The 17597-nt window shown below is 39.2% G+C and overlaps 1 protein-coding gene across 1 annotated transcript in view; it reads right to left on the bottom strand.

The window, feature by feature from the left end:
• THEGL (theg spermatid protein-like) overlaps nucleotides 1–17597 on the bottom strand; it is a 101636-nt gene that overhangs the window by 14062 nt on the left and 69977 nt on the right. Inside the window, exons 7-8 of the mRNA XM_006891971.1 lie at nucleotides 8583–8714; nucleotides 4213–4388 (exon numbers count right to left, since the gene is read on the bottom strand). Coding sequence (XP_006892033.1) covers nucleotides 4213–4388; nucleotides 8583–8714 — 308 coding nt within the window. The remainder of the gene's footprint in view (nucleotides 1–4212; nucleotides 4389–8582; nucleotides 8715–17597) is intronic.

Raw genomic sequence — 17597 nt, 5'->3', positions numbered from 1 at the left:
GGAAGGCCCTCTATGAGGTGGATTGATTCAGTAACTGGGGTAATCAGGATGGGTGTGTCGGAGACAGTGCGACTGGCACAGGACAGAGCAGAGTTTAGGGCTGTTGTACATAGGGTTGCTATGAGTCGGAAGCAACTCGACGGTACAAAACAACAACAACAACCTATCCTGATATTGCATTTGGTTTATTATTAATATCAAATTTGACATTTGGCTTTCTACATTTCCCCTATTTTGTTTAAATCATAATTTTGTGGTCATCAAGACGAGCATGATTTCTTTTCTTCAGGATTCATTCTTGCTTGTTTTTTGTTCTCTTCATCCTTTATATATAATCAAACAAATATAACTGATTAAGCAAAATATGTTCACAGAAATACTTCCAAAACTCTCTGTATGATCAGAAGGATTCCGGTTGGCTATTCCTTGAGAGTCTATGTTTTTATTGTCATATAGCCACATTCCCTGAGGGTCGGCTTCCATTGTCATATTGCCATAGTCCCCGTCAAAAACAGTTCTGACTGATCTCCTTTGTCAGAATGTCCTTTGCTATTCCCTTTTACTCCTCCCTGAGAGAACTACAAAGGAAGAAGAAAAGACCAAAATGGATGTCAGAAGAGAATCTGAATATTGCACGAGAGTGCCGAGAAGCCAAAACAAAGGGAAGAAATCAAGAAATTAAAGAGCTGAGTAGAAGATTTCAACAGGTTGCTTAGGAAGACAAGACAAAATATTATAATGAAATGTGCAAAGAGATGAAGTCAGAAAATTAAAAGGGCCAAACTCACTCAGCATTTCTTAAGCTGAAAGAAATAAAGAATAAATTCAAGCCACAAGTTGCAATGTTTAAGGATACTATGGGCAAAATACTGAATGATTCAAGAAGCATTAAAAGCAGATGGAAGGAGTATACAGAGTCACTGTACCAAAAAGAATTGTCTGACACAGAAGAATTTAAAGAAACAACATATGATCAAGAGGCAACAGTGATGAAGAAGGAAGTGCAGGCTGCTCTGAAGGTCTTAGCAAAAAATAAAGCGCAAGGAATTGATGGAATACCAATTGACATATTTCAGCAAACAGAGCTGCTCTGCATATGCTCACCAAGTTGTGCTAAGAAATCTGGAGGTCAACTGCTTAGCCAACTGACTGGAAGAAATCCGTATTTATTCCCATTCCTAAAAAAGGTGACCTGACAGAGTGTGGAAATTATCAAACATTATCACTATCACACACTAGCAAAATCCTGCTGAAGATTATCTAGAAAAGACTTGAACAGTACATTGAGAGAGAATTCCCTGAAATATAAGCTGGGTTTAGAAGAGGTTGTGGCACTAGGGACATTATTGCCAATGTCAGATGGGTCTTGGCAGAAAGCAGGGAGTATCAGAAGAATGTCAGTGAGTATCATTGACTATGCAAAGGCATTTGACTGTGTGGATCTCAATAAATTGTGGCTAACCTTGAAGAAAATGTGGATCACTTGATCATGCTTATACAAAACCTATACTTGGACCAAGAAGCAGTCCTCAGCACAGAGTAAGGAACCACTGCATGGTTCAAAATAAGGAAAGGAGTGTGTGGAGGATGCATCCTATCCACATATGTTTTCAATCTGTATGCAGAACAAATCATTCTGGAAGCAGGGCTTTATGAGGAAGAGTGTGGCATCAGGATTAGAGAAAGACTCATTTAGAACATAGGATATGAAGATAACACAACCTTGCTTGCTGAAACTGAGGAAGATCTGAAGCTCTTGCTGCAAAATGTCAAGGACTGTAGTCTTCAGTATGGACTGAAGCTCAACATCAAGAAGACAAAAATTCTCAGTACTGGCCAACTGGCAGCACCGTAATAGATGGAGAAGATTGAGGTTGTTAGCAATTACAGCTTGCTCGGATCCACAATCAACACTCTTAACACCTGCAGTCAGGAAATCAAGAGGAGACGAACTACATCAGGGAAATCTGCTGTCTTGGACCTCTCCAGAGTGCTGAAGATCAATAATGTCAGCCTAGATACAAAGGTACACTTACTCCAGGCCATAATCTTCTCAAATTACTTGTTATGCTTCAGAGAGTTGGACAATGACTAACGATAACAGAAGAACAATAGATGTCTTCAAGTTGTGGTACTGGAGAAGAGTCTTAAACATATCATGGACTGCCAAGGAAACAAATTGGTCTGTCTTGGAGAGGGTGAAATCAAGTCTCTCCTTAGAGGCTAGGATTTTGAAGTTCTGCCTCACTTACTTTGGGCAAGTGACCAGGACAGATCAGTCCTTGAAGGACATCAGAAGGGTGACGGACAGAGTAGGAGAAGAAGACCCCATATGAGATGGATTGATACAGTAACTGAGGCAATGAGAGTTGGTGTGTCAGAATTAGTGAAACTGGATCAGGACAGGGAAGGGTTCAGAGCTGCTGTACACAGGGGTCGCTATTCATCACAGGCGACTCAATGGCACATAACAACAATAAAATATTATGACAGGTTTGGAAGCAGGAGTGGCATCCACTTCATAAATAAACATGCCTCTAGAAACTCTGTGAACTTTGATAAATGGTAATGGCTAGAAAGGGGCTTCAGGCCTTTCTTCATAGGGTCACTATGAGTCATGCTTGACTCTAAGGCAATCAACAACAACAAACTGTCTCTTACTTCATCGTTTCTTCCCTTCATATTGGCTTTTCTGTATTGAAGAGTAAGTTTCAGAGTCTCTTCTGACATTTGTTTTGGCTTCTTCTTCTTTCTTTCCAGCCTTTGTAATGGCCTTTTTCTTTCTTCATAGATGATGTCCTTGATGTCATTCCACAACTAAGTCACAAGTCTTCAGTGTCCAGTTTATCAAATCTATCTTTAAGATGATTTTTAAGTTCAGGTAGGATAAATTTCAAGGTTATATTTTGGCTCTTTTTGACCGGTTTTGATTTTTTTCCTGTTTCATTTTGTATTTGTATATCAGTAATTGATGATCTATTCCACAGTGGGTCTTCTGCCTTATTTTGACTGCTGATCGTGAGATTCTCCACTTTCTTTCTCAGATATAGGCAATTTGTTTTCTATGTATTCCAGCAGGTGAGGTCTATGTGTATAAAATTATTTATGATTTAAAAAAAAATTTGTAATGAATCAATAATTCATTGCACAAAATTCTATTGTGGGATCCCTGGCCTCATTTATGTCACAAAAGCCATATTTTCAAACTACTAGTCCTTCACCTTGGTTTCTAACTTTGCATCCCAGTCACCAATTAATATTAATGCATCTTGATCACAAATTCAATCCATTTCAGACTGTAAAAGTTAGTAGAAATCCTTGATTTATTTTCATATTTCATTTTAGTGATTGGTACATAGATTTAAATAATTATTGTAATAACATATTATCTTTGTATGTGTATGGACATTATCCTATCACTTGACATTATTGCACTTTAGGATATCTCTTGAAATCTTCTCTTTGATTATGAATGCAAGGCCACTCTTCTTAAATTTGTCATTCCCAGCATAGCATAATAAATCATATGATTGGTTGCAAATGGCCAATACCAGCCTGTCTCATCTCATTCATGTCTAGGATCTAGACCTCTATGTGTTCCATTTCATTTTGTACAACTTCCAATTTTCCCAGAGTCCTACTTCATAAATTCCATGTTCTAGTTAAAAATAGATGTTTGCTGTTATTTCTTTTTCTTTTGATTCTTGCCATATCAGCAAATGAAGTCCTTCTCTGGGTAAAAGCTTTCTGCTACCCATGGCATTAGGGTAGATTCTGTTTTGAGCAGGCAACTCTTCCCTCGTTGCATTTTGAGTGCCTTCCAAGCTAAGGGGCTTATCTTCCAGCACTATAGCCAACAACATTCTTCTGTTATTCATAGGGATTTTGAAGATCTGTTATTTCAGAAGTGGATGGCCAGTCCTACTTCTTAGTACATGTTAGTCTGGAAGCTCCAGTGAAGCCTCCACCATAGGTGACACTTCTAGTATTTTTTTTTTAATTTAGGTTGTTTATTTTTCATTTCAATGAACATCTACAGAGATTTTGGGATTCCATTCATTCATTGTTGCACCCTTCTCCCCGCACAAACCCCTCCCCCCTCCGTCTAGTATTTTAAATACTGATGGCATAGCCTCCAGCATCGGAGCAATACACAAGCTGTCATGGCATGGCAAACTGATAGGTAAGTGGTGCAGCTGTAAATTGACATACCTCGAATTTGGGTTGGCTAGCTCCCGAATTCTGGAAGAAAGTTTGGAATGGGTGGCAGCATAAGATACTGGCCAGTAGACATCACGGGCTGGTAAATAGTCTTCGGGAAGAGACTTGCCCTTAGCTAGAGCTGTTATTCGAGGACTAGCTGTAGCTTGCATGGCAGCAGTGGTTATCTACAGTGGAAACAAAGACACTCAAAAATATGCTCCAAAAGGCACTACACTTTGGCTATCAGTACTGGCATATCCTTAGTCAAAATATTATATTATCCATAGTAAAAATATTTTCATTTACCGTCTATATCACTGCAACCAACTCCTAACTGGGATTGTTGCTCCCATTCTTGCTCCTCTGCAACCTATTCTTTGAATAGCAGTAACTTGGGGAGAGAATGAAGCTTTACTGTGTATGTAATTTCAGCCAGACATTCTACTAACTGCTTTACCAAAGTATGCTCTCTTGAAACCACTTACTGTCAAGTCATCTCCAAGTCATTGCAACCCATGTGTTTCAGAGTGGAACTGATATCCACAGAGTTTTCAATTGCTAGTTTTTCCCAGTTTGATAACCACATCTTTCTCACAAGACATGGAGGCCTCAAACTTCTAGATTTTGGTTAGTCTGAGAGCATCAGCTATTTGTACCATTAGAATTTGTGCCTTCAAGGCAGGAAAATTGGAATTCAATTCTTGGTCAATGACCTCAAATATGACCAGTCTGTCAATAGCTCACACAATGCTATGATGCTGGACAGATTTCAAGCGCTTCCAAATGACAATGGGCTAGTAGGAAAGACCTGACAATTACTTTGAAAATCAGCCACTGATTTTTCCCCCCCATCACAAATGGTCTAATCTACAACTGACAGGGAGGATGCCACTCACTCTTTCTCATTGCCATCAAGATGGTGCTGACTCACATCTGACCCTTTACAAGGTTTCTGAACTTGTAAGTTGCAAGGGAGTAAATGGCTCGTCTCACTCCAGAGCCATTGGTAGATATGCACCACCAGGGAGGTGTGGCCTTTGAGTTAGCAGCACAACTCTCCTTATGGACTAAGCTACTAGAGCTCCCTACCGTGGCTGTTCATGGGGTGCCCTTGAGTCAAAAACTGACCACACAGCTGCTAACGGCACCAAGCTCACTTATTCATCATGAGAACTCTATGAAGTAAGTACTTTCTAATGCCTACCTCCAGTCATGTCACATCATCCCCATACTTTAAAATGTTCATGTAGCTTCCCATCACACTAAGAATGCCAATCAGAATCTTCACTAAAGCCTACCAGGACTCATATGATCTGCTGGCTACCACAAGTCTCTGTCTCGTTCCTTTCTCCATCTCTTTGATCAGCAAAGACCCAGTGTCCAGAGATCTCTCTGGCCAGCTCTTTCCATCTCAGGGCCTCTGCACTGCCTAGTCCTGCCTGCAACTTTGTCCCTCACTTTTAGCATGACTGGATGCTTCTCTTCCTTCAAGTCTCCATTTAAACATCACACATTCCGTTCCTCTCTGACCAAAGAAGAGAAATCAGCCCTTTCTAATTACCCTCTTCTACAGGACTTACTTTAGCTCCTTCATAGCGCTAAGCCCTAATATCTGAATTATTGTTGTAGTTATGTGCCATTGAGTTGCCTGCGACTCATAGCAACCCTATGTACAAGAGCCCTAAACACTGCTCTATCCTGTGCCAACCTTGGTGTCTCCAACACACTCATTTCCACCGCCCCAATCACAGAATTGATCCATCTCATCAAGGGTCTTCCTCTCCTGCGCTGTCCCTCCACTCTCCCAAACATGCTGTCCCTCTCCAAGGACTGGTCCCTCCTTGCAACATCACTTATTTAGTGTCTACTTCTTCTCAAAAGAATATAAGTTGTTTGAGAAAAGTACTTACTTGCCAAATTCTAAAATGGGCTCTGTTACGTAATTATTTTTGTTGTTAGATGCTGTTGAGTCTGACTCATAGTAACTCTGTGAAAAAATGGATCTGAACCCTATTCTGTACCTTCCTCATAATTGCTGATATATTTTAGCCTATTGTTAAATGCACTGGTGACCTAGTGGTAAGAAACTGAGCTGGAATCCCAAAGGCACATGGCTCAAATCCAACAAATCTCTCTTCTGGAGAAAGATGGGAAATCTCCTTCCGTGCAATTAAACTACCTCAGAAAACCCATTGTAGGATCAGCTATGTATCAACTCCAACTCAATGGTACTCAAAACAACAATTGTTACCTGCAGGAGAAGGATGAACAATCTCCTCCCACGTGATTTATTGCCTCTGAAAACCCCTTGTAGGGTCTGCTATGAGTCAACTCTGATTCAACTGACAGACAACAAGAACAACAACTGTTACATTGTACGTATGGAATAACTATATATTGACTAACTGTTTGGTTCTGTTTGGTCTTACTCTAAGAACACCATCTGTCAGACTATCTTTCTAGTATGTTGTTTTATTTGGTAAAATATTAAGGGTGACATTTAACTATCTTAAGTATTCCTTCAAAAGAATTAAGATGAACACTGATCTGGTAGCCTAGAGTGCTGGGAGTGTTGCATATCCAAAGGCCTCATCTCCCAAGCATTCCCCATCCACTCGTGGCTCTGGGAGAGAAAGATACGCAGTCTTCCTTTGTACAATGAACAACCTTGGAAACCCACTGGAGGGTCAGCTGTGAGTATGCAGTAACTTGACAATGAGAGTCAGAACACGACTCAAGAGTCCTGAAGGGTTTCTATATTGCATTGGTATAGATTTGTTTTAGGTTCTAAGAGAATGATCGACAGTGATACCACTATTCTTCTGAGACTTTCAGTTTTTCTAATTCTCAGCAATTCTAGTAATTAAAGAAGAATACCTATTCTTATTTTTACATAACAAAACCACTGGGAATAAAATTATTTGATGGGAAGTCACAAGGTAAATCATTTCAGCAAAACCAAGACACTCTCCTAAACGTTTTATTTACCAGCCTGATTTTCTTTCCTAATCTCCAGTAAGACCTATTTGCATAATAGATTCTCAAGTTTCCACCCCACCAAGACTCCCACAGTGGTTCCCAGAGATTGGTCTTACCTCCTTTGTCATTGTCCAACTGGCATAGGGTACAAAGTTGGGAGAGAGTGTCAAAGAGGAAAGGGAATCATTTAATGTTTCAGGCTCTGTGCTAGGCCCTTTACCTGCATTATTCATCAAAATAGATCTCTGTTGTTGTTGCTCTGTGTGCCATTTAAGAATAATCAAACTGTGAAATGTTTTTGTCAAATCTAAGACATAATATTATTGTTGTTATTCTTGTTGTTGTGTACCATAGAACTGGAACCAAGCTATAGCTGACCCTCTGGTGGGTTTTCAGAGACAATTAGTCACATGGGAGGAGACTGCCTATCCTTCTCCTGTGAAGTGGCTGGTGGATTTGAACCACATCCCTTAGGGATTGCAGCACAGCTTCTTACCACTAAGCCACCAGAGTTCCCGCCTTATACAGACCTCTGAGTAGGCATTATATCACTGCTCTCCTCTTGCTCAACTTCCTCTACCCAACTTCAAGTTCACCTCAACTTTAAGCTGTTGGCTTATGTTCTTTCCTTTACTAGAATGTTCTCCTCCCAAATCTTCACATGCTGGCTCCTTGTCATTCTGGTTTCAGCTCTCAAATGTCCCTTCTTTAGTGAGGCCTTACGTCAAGTAGAACATATTTCCTACCCCCACTCATCGTCATGTCACTGTCATCGTCTATCTTATGTTGTCGTTGGATATCTTGAGTTGAGTCAATCTTGGCTCCTAGCAACCACATGAGATGGAGTAGAACTGCTCCATAGGGGTTCCATGTTACAATCTGTACAGAAACCTATCACCTGGTCTTCTTCCTGCATTGATGCTGGGTGACTTCAAACTGCTAATCTAGTTTTAGTCCAATATTTAACCATTGTGTCGCCAGAGCTCCTTATGGTCTTCATACTGCTTATTTTAGCAGACGTTACCCCATCTATTTACTTATTTACTGCTTGTCTGTCTTCAGCAACACTAACCACCGGGGTAACAGTACCAAACACAAAGCAGACATTAATAGCAGTTGAATGAAGATCAGGAAGATTGTGACTGTCCCGGCATAAGTGAGGTATAGTAATGATGAGGCTTGTATTGAGCTCAGCTCTTAGTAATTCTAAGTTCATGCTCTTTGCCTTCTCTCTTTCCTTTTTCCCCTATCAGGCAGGTTAAGTCTTTTTTCCCTTGCAACAGACTACTCTTTTAAGATTCTCTTTTCTGATGACTTTGGGCTATTCCCTGTAGAGGCAAAGTAACACGTTAGGAGCAAGAAGTAAGTAAACTAAGAATGCCAAGGCAGTGATATCTTACAGGGCGGATAGGCACTTCACTTCTTTCTCTCTCATAGCACAGACCCTCTAGCTTGATCCTTGGATGAGCAAGGTCAACAATTCTTGGGCTGGCAATAGCATTCAGAGCAGGATATGAAATATTCGTTCCAATCTAGAAAAGAAAAAGAAAATACCTATGAAGCTCAAACAACAGACATGGTGTAGATCAATGTTAAATAGTATAGGCTGAACTCTGGACCAGATGTCACAGCAAAAGCAGTAAAAATGATGAGAATCTTGCAGTAACCTAGGATCACAGCAGAAATAATCAATTTATGTTTTTCTCAAACAAGATTTATATGGACATTAACCCAGTTTTTCAGATGACAGAGATGAAATTTCAGAACAGATCATTCAGGAGGCTGAGTTTTATGAGGAGGAATGTGGCATCAGGATTGGAGAAAGATTATTCAACAACCTATGTTATATAGATGGCACGACCTTGCTTGCTAAAACTAAGGAGAACATGAGGCATTTGCTGCAGAAACTCAGGGACTTCAGCCTTCAATATGGACTGAAACTCAGCATTAAGAAAACAAAGATTCTCACCACTGGGCCAATTGGCAGCATCATGATAGAAAAGATTGAGATTGTTAGCAACTTCAGCTTGCTTGGTTCCACAGTCAACACTCTTAGCACCAGCAGTCGGGAAATCAAAAGACAAATTGCACTAGGTAAATCTGCTGTCAGGGACTTCTCTAAAGTACTGAAGAGCAATGATGTCAGTCTGGAGACTAAGGTGCACCTAATCCAGGCCATGGTCTTTGCAATTACTTGCTATGCATCAAAGAATTGGCAATAACTAAGAATGAAAAAGACTGATGCCTTTGAGTTGTGGTGCTGGAGAAGAGCGTTGGACATACTGTAGACTGCCAGAAGAACAAAAAAGTCTCTCTTGGAGAGGGTAAAAACAAGCTGCTCCTTGGAGGCAAGGATTTTGAAGCTTCGTCTCACATACTTTGAGTATTTGGACAGGAGAGACTGATTCTTGGAGAAGGACATCATGCTTGGAAAGGTGGAGGGACAGCATAGGAGAGGAAGACCCAGGATGAGATGGATTGACTCAGTGACTAGAGAAATAGGATTAGGTCTATCGGAGATAATGAGATTGGCTCAAGACAGGGAAGAGTTCAAAGCTAATATGCATGAGGTCACTATGAGAGACAGGCGATTTGATGGCATCTAACAACATAACAAGAGGGAGGAAATAGGTGATAGCTGACTCAGTGATAATTAATGATTCTGATTTTCAGAGTGATTAACTCAGCCATGAAGAAAGGCTCAAACCTAACACATGAGAATGCTCTGAGTGAAGAGTTCTGCTCGGTGCTTTGTTATTTTTCACCCTTTGCAAATTGACTTCATATTATCATCATGCTTAAAGTGAGTTTTAGTGGCTCTCTTCTAATTGGAATAGACAAGGAATGAGGAACCACATAAAACAAGAAAGGTGAAATCACATGCCTGTAAAGACAATATTGTTCTAGTTCCCTGGCCGGGCCTCACTCTTCTAATTCTGGAAATCTGTTCAGTTTAATGGTGTTCTGTTACAGTTGCTTAAATTCAAATTCAGTGTTTGTCGCAAGACTTTGAAGGAGAATATAAACAGTAATTACAAATGAAAGAAAGTTTTCATCAAAACTCAACTCCTTGTCATTAAGTTGCTTACTCTGGACACATTGGGAAAGGCCAGTTGCTAGAAAAAGAGAACATGTTTGGTAAAGTGGAGGGTCAGTGAAATCAAGGCAAACTCTCAGTGGAGTCCTAACAATGGATTCAACCACAGCAAAACTCATGAAGACCCAGCAGGATCGGGCCACACTTCATTCTGTAATAGATAAGACCACTGTAAGTTTGAGCCAGCTCCAGGGAAACTCACAACAGGTAACGATGTCAGCAAGGGTGAAGCAGAAAAGGCAGCCCAAGTAACATAAGTGAATATTGAAATAAAAATTACCTATTGGGAAATACGTCTTGACACTTTACACGTCACTTCAAAAAAAACCTTTATCTTTGAATCAGTAATTTTACTTGCTGAATTTTTATTCTCAGAAAATTACGACAGATCAAACATGATGGGAGGGACTTACATATTGGTAGATTGGCCTCATACTTTGGGACAACAAGCTGAACAACGCTACACAGGACATCCCACAGTATCTGCTCAATATGAAATATGAGACTTAATTAAGAGACTTTAAAATTTCAAACAGGTTGATTACTCTGAGTAGGAATTATCACTATCTGGAAGCAGGACATGAGTAATATCTATGAGTTAAATCAACTATGAGGCTAACCTCTTTTTAAGTTTTGTAGCCTCTGACAAACTTATTACAAAAAGAGATTCAGTATGATAGACATTCACAGAGGTGAGAAGAATTGTTCCAGGTCATCCATCCAAAGCCTTCATGGCAAGTTATCTATGACATGATTTTGGCTTCCTCTATGGGCATATTTTTTGAACAAATCTTTAGAGAAGCTAGGCTTTATGAAGAAGATTGTAGCATCAGGGTTGGAGGAAGACTCGTCAACAACCTGCATTTTTCAGATGACAAAATCTTATTTGTTGAAAGAAAGGAGGAACTTTGAGGTGCCTGCTACAGAGGATCAAAGACTGTAGACTTCAATTTGGATTATATCTCAATGATTTAAATTGTAAAAAAAAAAAAACACCAACTTTGTTCTCTTAAAAAAAAAAACAAACCCCCCCAAAAAAACTTTGTTCTCTTAAAAAAAAATAAATAAATAAATTGTCAATTATTTCATCTTTCTTGGATCCATAAACAACACCGTTGGTTCAAGGATTCAGGAAATCTGGAGATGTATAGCACTGGGAAGGTCTGCTATCAGAGACCTCACTAAAGTCCTGAAGAGCAATGGTGTCAGATTAAAGACTAAGGTGTTCCAAAAGATGGATGTAAATCATGAATAAAGTGAATACCCCAGAGATATGCAATCACTGATGTGGTGTTATGTGAACAGCTATGGAAAAAGATGCAAATTATGAAAGAAAGAGTGAAAGTCATAAATAAAATGACTACTCCAGAGACAGAGCGCCCGGAGAAAAAGATGAATGTGAAAGCACATGAACCGTTATGAAAGAAACTGCAAAAGATGGAAGAAATTCTCACCACTGGGACAAGTGGTAGCACCATGATAGATGGAGATAAGACTGAGTTGTTAACAATTTCAACACTCTTGGCATCAGAGGTCAAGAAATCAAAAGATGAAATGCACTGGGAAAATCTGCTGTCAGGGACTTCTCCAGAGTGCTGAGAAGCAATGATGTCAGTATAGAGAATCTCGTACAACCCATAGTGATCCTACTAAAAATATATCTAAACTCTGTCTATCCTGTGCCATTCTCACACCTAACACATTAGAGCCCATTGCCACAATCACTGTATCAATACATCTGGTTGAAATGGTGGTATATTCATATGATGGAATACCATGCAGCACTCAGGAGTAATTCTTTTTAAAAAATACTAAATAACATGGAAGAGACTAGAAAGCATTATGCTGAGAGAACTAACTCAACCTCATAAGGACAAATAGTGCATAAGACCATTGTTGTAAAAATATAACTACTAAGATGTGGATAAAAATCCAAAAGGGTAAGGGGAAGCAGCAGGGGGGGCTGAGGGTGTAGAGAGGGGGAATCTTAGGGTCACAGAGTTTGACAGGAAGAAGGAGGAGTGAAGGAATTGGGATGGATCTAAATAGGGACCTGAAAAGACAAGGGAATAGTGGGACTAGTTCAGTAGTGACTAATTTTATAAAACATAGTATATTGGAAGGTTTGTATAAAACACAATGTAAATGAAGGAATATGTGAAGCACAATGAACATGAATCAAACACATGTTAACTAGTTTTGTGTGCAAACCAATATAAAAAAAATAATTTTTCAAAAAGAATGACTCCTTGCAAGCACATTGGCATTTACGTATAGTTTTACAGCTAAAACACATTTCAAAAATTAGAAAATGCAAGAAAAAATTACTATTCATTATTTAAACTAGCAATATACATCTAAATAGTCTTTTCTCCATATATAAAAATCAAGCTCAAGGATACAAAGAGACTCTCTTTACTATATTTAAAAGAAAAGAAGCTCAGTTCACTGCTGTTGAGTCAGAATTGAGTCATAACCGACCCTCGATCGGGTTATTCTAAGGCTTTAATTCACACAGGAAGAGAGTGCTCATCTTCCTCCCTTGAAGCCACTGGTAGATTCAAACCACCAGAGGGGCGTGCCCTTTGGATTAGCAATGCAACTCACTATCAATTCTGTGACACTTCGTTAAAGGTGGAGTCTGTGTCTCTGCTTCTTTGAATCTGGACAGATTTACAATTCTACCAATTAACAAAGTATGAATGCATAAACATTATGTGATTTCCAAAATAAAATCTTAGAACATAGCTACCTTATTGTGAGGAGTGCAAGCTATATAGAGAGACCACATGGATTGTTCTCCTAGGTAAATAACTTCAACTAAGTTCAATCCAAGTCATTCCAGCCTAGGTACCAGAAAGAACTTTCAGATGAACATTTGAGATGTCACTCTGAAGAGTAAGAGGTGCCTCACTCAAGCCATAGTATTTTCAACTGCCTGGAATAAATGCAAAAGCTGGACAATTAAGAAGATCAAAGAAGAACTAATGCCTTTGGATTATGGTGGTGGCAAAGAACATGAAATATATCACAAATTGCTAGAAGAATAAATAAATTTGTCTTGGACGAAGTACAGGCAAAATGTTTCTTAGATGCAAGAATGGTGAAACTTCATCCCACAAACTTTGAGCATGTTATCAACAGCAGAGTTTCTGAAGGAAGACACCATGCTTGATATATTAGAGGGCCAGCAATAAAGAGGAAGATGTTCAACAAGATGAGCTCACACAGTGGTTGCCACTTTCCTACAGTGGTGACACTTTATTATGATTTCAAACATAGTAAAGATTTGAGGATGACATTGTTTCATTGTGTTATATATAGCCTTTCTGTGAATCAGAACTGATTAGACAGTATCTATTCTCTTAATAGTAGATTTGGACATGCTGGGCATGTTGTCAGAGGGGCCAGTCCTTGGAGAAGGACATCATGTTCGGAAGGGTAGAAAGTCAGCACAAGACAGAAAGACCCTGGTTGAGATGAATTGACACAGTGACTGTGGCAACAGGGTTCAGATGTGTCAGAGACAGTGAAGTTGGCTAAGGATAGCGCAAGATTCAGAGCTATTGTTCATAAGGTCACCATGAATCATGGTCGAACAACAACACAATCTCTCAAGAACAGGTTTGAGGCATTGGACACAAAGGATTGACGACCAGATGAGTTGTGGGATGATATTAAAGATATCATTCATGGAGAGAAAAAAGTTATTACAAACACAGAGGAGAAAGGAAAAAATGGTATCAGAAGAGACCATAAAAATTTCACTAGAGTATTGAGAAACCAAAATAAAGGGAAGAGATGCTGAAGTAAAATAGATGAGAAAAAGATTTCAAAGTGCAGCTCAAGAAAGCAAGCTATTTATAATGAAATCTGCAAAGAGCTGGAGCTGGAGAATAAAAAAAGAAGAAATCATTTGGCATTTCTCAAACTGAAATAACTGGGGGAAAAACCAACTCAAGCCTTGAGTTGCAATGATGAGAGAAGCTATGGGGGGAAATTTTGAATGATCCAGGAATACACAGTAAGGTTAAGGGAATACACAGAGTCATTTTATAAAAAATAATTCATCAACTGATGAATCAACTGAAAGGAAGTAGTATATTTCAGAAAGTAGTATATGCTAAAGAACCAATGGTGATGAAGAAGTTCAAGCTGCATTGAAGGTTTTCATAAACATTAAGGCTCTGGGAATTTATGGGATACCAATTGACATGTTTCAACAAACACATGCAACCCTGATCACATTCATTAGCGTGTGCCAAGAAATTTGGAAGATAGCTACTGGACCAGCCAACTAACTGGAAGACATTCATATTTGTTCTCATTCCAAAAAGAGGTGATCCCACAGAATATAGAAATTATCAAACAATAACATTTATATCACAGACAAGGGAAGTCTTGCTGAAAGATTATCATAAAATCGTTAGAACAGTACATTAACAGAGAACTGTCAGAAGTTCAAGTTGGATTTACAAGAGGTCATTGCACCAGGGATATTATTGCTGATATCAGATGTATCTTGGCTGAAAGCAGAGAACACCAGAAGAATATCTATCTGTGTTTAATTGACCATACAAAGACATTTGACTGTGTGGATCATAACAAACTATGGCTAATCTTAAGAAGAACATCTAATTATGCTTATACAAAATCTATGACCAAAAGCTGTCTTGTGATCATAACAAGGAAAGTTTACATGGTTCAAAATTAGGAAAGGTTTATGTCAGGGCTGTATTCTCTCTCCATAACTATTTAATTTGTTTTCTGAGCAAATAAGTCATGTAGATGGATTCTATGAAGAAGAACATGGCATCAGAATTGGAGGAAGGCTCCAGTCAACAACCTCTTTTATAGAGATGACACAACCTTGCTCAATGAAAATTAAAAGACCTGTAGTGTTTGCTGCAGAGGATCAAGAAGTTCAGCCTTTAATATGGATTATATCTCAACATCAAAAACATAAACTCCTCACTACTGGACTAATAAGCACCAGCACAATGGATGGAGAAAAGATGGAAGTTGTCGATTACTTCATCTTGCTTGGGTCTACAGTCAGTACCCTTAGAAATAGCACTCAGGTGATCCACAAAAGTATAGAATTGGGGTCTGCTGTTGAGGATCACTTTAAGGTCCTGAAGAGCAATTATGTCAGTTGAAAGACTAAGATGTGCCTGATTCAAGTCATAGTCTTTCCAAACACCTGTTATGCATCTTAGAGCTGGACAATGAGTAAGAATGACAGAAGAACTGATGCCTTTGAGTTGTGGTGTTGGAGAGAATACTAAATATCCCAGGGATTGCTAAAAGAACAAATAAATATGTCTTGGACAAAATGCAATCACAATGTTCCTTGGAGGTAAAGATGTTAAAGCTTCAACTCACATATATTGGAAATATTGTTGGGAGATGCTATTTCTTGGAAAGGAACATCATTCTTGAAAAGTTGGAGGGTCGTGCTCACTTCAGCAGCACATATACTAAAATTGGAACGATACAGAGAATATTAGCATGGCCCTTGCGCAAGGATGACACGCAAATTCGTGAAGCGTTCCATATTTTCGACCCTGAAATTAACCAGTCTGTAACGAAGGCTAACTCCTTTCACCTACAAATTTCGTCTTTGGATACAAAGCTAAGTGAATAGTCCTTACGGAGGGACTGTTTAAAAAGAGGCAGGGAAAAGAAAAAAAAAGTTGGAGGGTCAGTGAAGGAGAGGAAACTCTCTCAACAAGATGGACTGATACAATGTGTGTTGAGAATTATAAGGATGGCACAGGAGAGGACCTGATTAAGCTCTATTTTTCATAAGATTGCTATGAGTTGTACTTGATTTGACAGCACCTAGCAACAAAAATAACCTTTTGAGACACCTTAGTCATTAGATATTTCCCATATGAAACCATAGACATTATGGAGCAGACATAAGTTGTCACTGCTTGACCTATTGAATTTCTGAGTTATAGACTCTCTAAGCATAGTAACCATTATATTTTTACAACATATTTCTAAAACTATCAGGAGGTGTCAGTCTCTAGAGTATGCTCTGCTTGGAAAAGCAGAAGATGATAAAGGAGATGGATTGACATTGTGCCTGAAAAAATAGGCTTAAACTCAGCAGGTTGTGAGGATGACACAAGATGGGGCAGCATTTTGTTCTCTTGTACAGAGAGTAGCTACGAATTGGAGCCAACTCAAGAGTACCTAATAATAACTATGATTTTGGGGTTGAGGCACTTCACAGTGCATTATATGTTCCAAATTATTAAGGAGTAATGATGTCAGTTTGAGTACAAAGGTGAGTCTGATTCAGGCCATGGTCTTTGAGATTACTAGCTATGCATCTGAGACCTGGGCAATGAATAAGGATGACAGAAAAATAATTGATGCCTTTGAGCTGTGGTGTTTGAGAAGAGCACTTAACATTCTAGAGACAGACATGAAAATTAATTTATATGTCTTGGGAAAAGTGCAGCCAGAGTGCTCTTTGGATGCATGAATGATGATGCTAACATACTTTGGAAATATTGATAGGAGGTACTATTTCTTGGAGAACGACATGATGCTGGGATGAGTGGAGGGCTGGCGTAGGAGAGGAAGACCCTCAACCAGGTGAAATGACAAGGTGACTGCTGCAGTGGGCTCTTGTGTCAGGAAGTGTGAGGATGGTGCAGGACAGGACTGATTTCAGATCTTTTGTTCATAGGGTCCCTATGCATCATACTTGACTTGAAGGCACCTAACAACAACAACAACTTCTACTATTGTGGTGTTGTTTCTTTCTTTATTCAGTTCTGTTAACATTCGCTTTTTATATTTTGTAGCTCTATCATTTGGTGCATAGATATTTATTACGATATATCCTTTTGTTCTATTGACTCTTTAAGTATTATATATAATTACTTTCCTTTGTGGTGGTTTTTATGCTGAAATGTATTTTATCAGCGGTTAATATTGCTTCATGCTTTTTTCCTTGTTGTTCTTGTTATGTGCCCTTGAATCTCCTGTGACTCATAGAAACTCTACGTACAATAGCTCTGAAGTCGGCCCTGTGCTGAGCCAGTCTTACTGACTATGGTATACCTAGCCCATTGCCCTGATTACTGTATCCATCTCATAAAGCATCTTCCTCTCCTGTGTTGTCCCTCCACCCTTCTGAGCATGATGTCCTTCTCCAAGGATTGGTCCCTCCTGACCACATGCCCCAAGTATGTGAGTTGTTGTTGTTGCTATGTGCCGTCGAGTCATTTGCGACTCATAGCGACCCTATGTACAACAGCCCTAAACCCTGCTCTATCCTGTGTCAATCGCATTGCCT

The sequence above is a fragment of the Elephantulus edwardii genome, unplaced genomic scaffold (genome assembly GCF_000299155.1).
Source record: "Elephantulus edwardii isolate Elephantulus edwardi_28Jun2011 unplaced genomic scaffold, EleEdw1.0 scaffold00107, whole genome shotgun sequence".
NCBI lineage: Eukaryota > Metazoa > Chordata > Mammalia > Macroscelidea > Macroscelididae > Elephantulus > Elephantulus edwardii.
The sequence above is the reverse complement of the archived record's forward strand: the minus strand, read 5'-3'. Positions and strand labels throughout refer to the sequence as shown.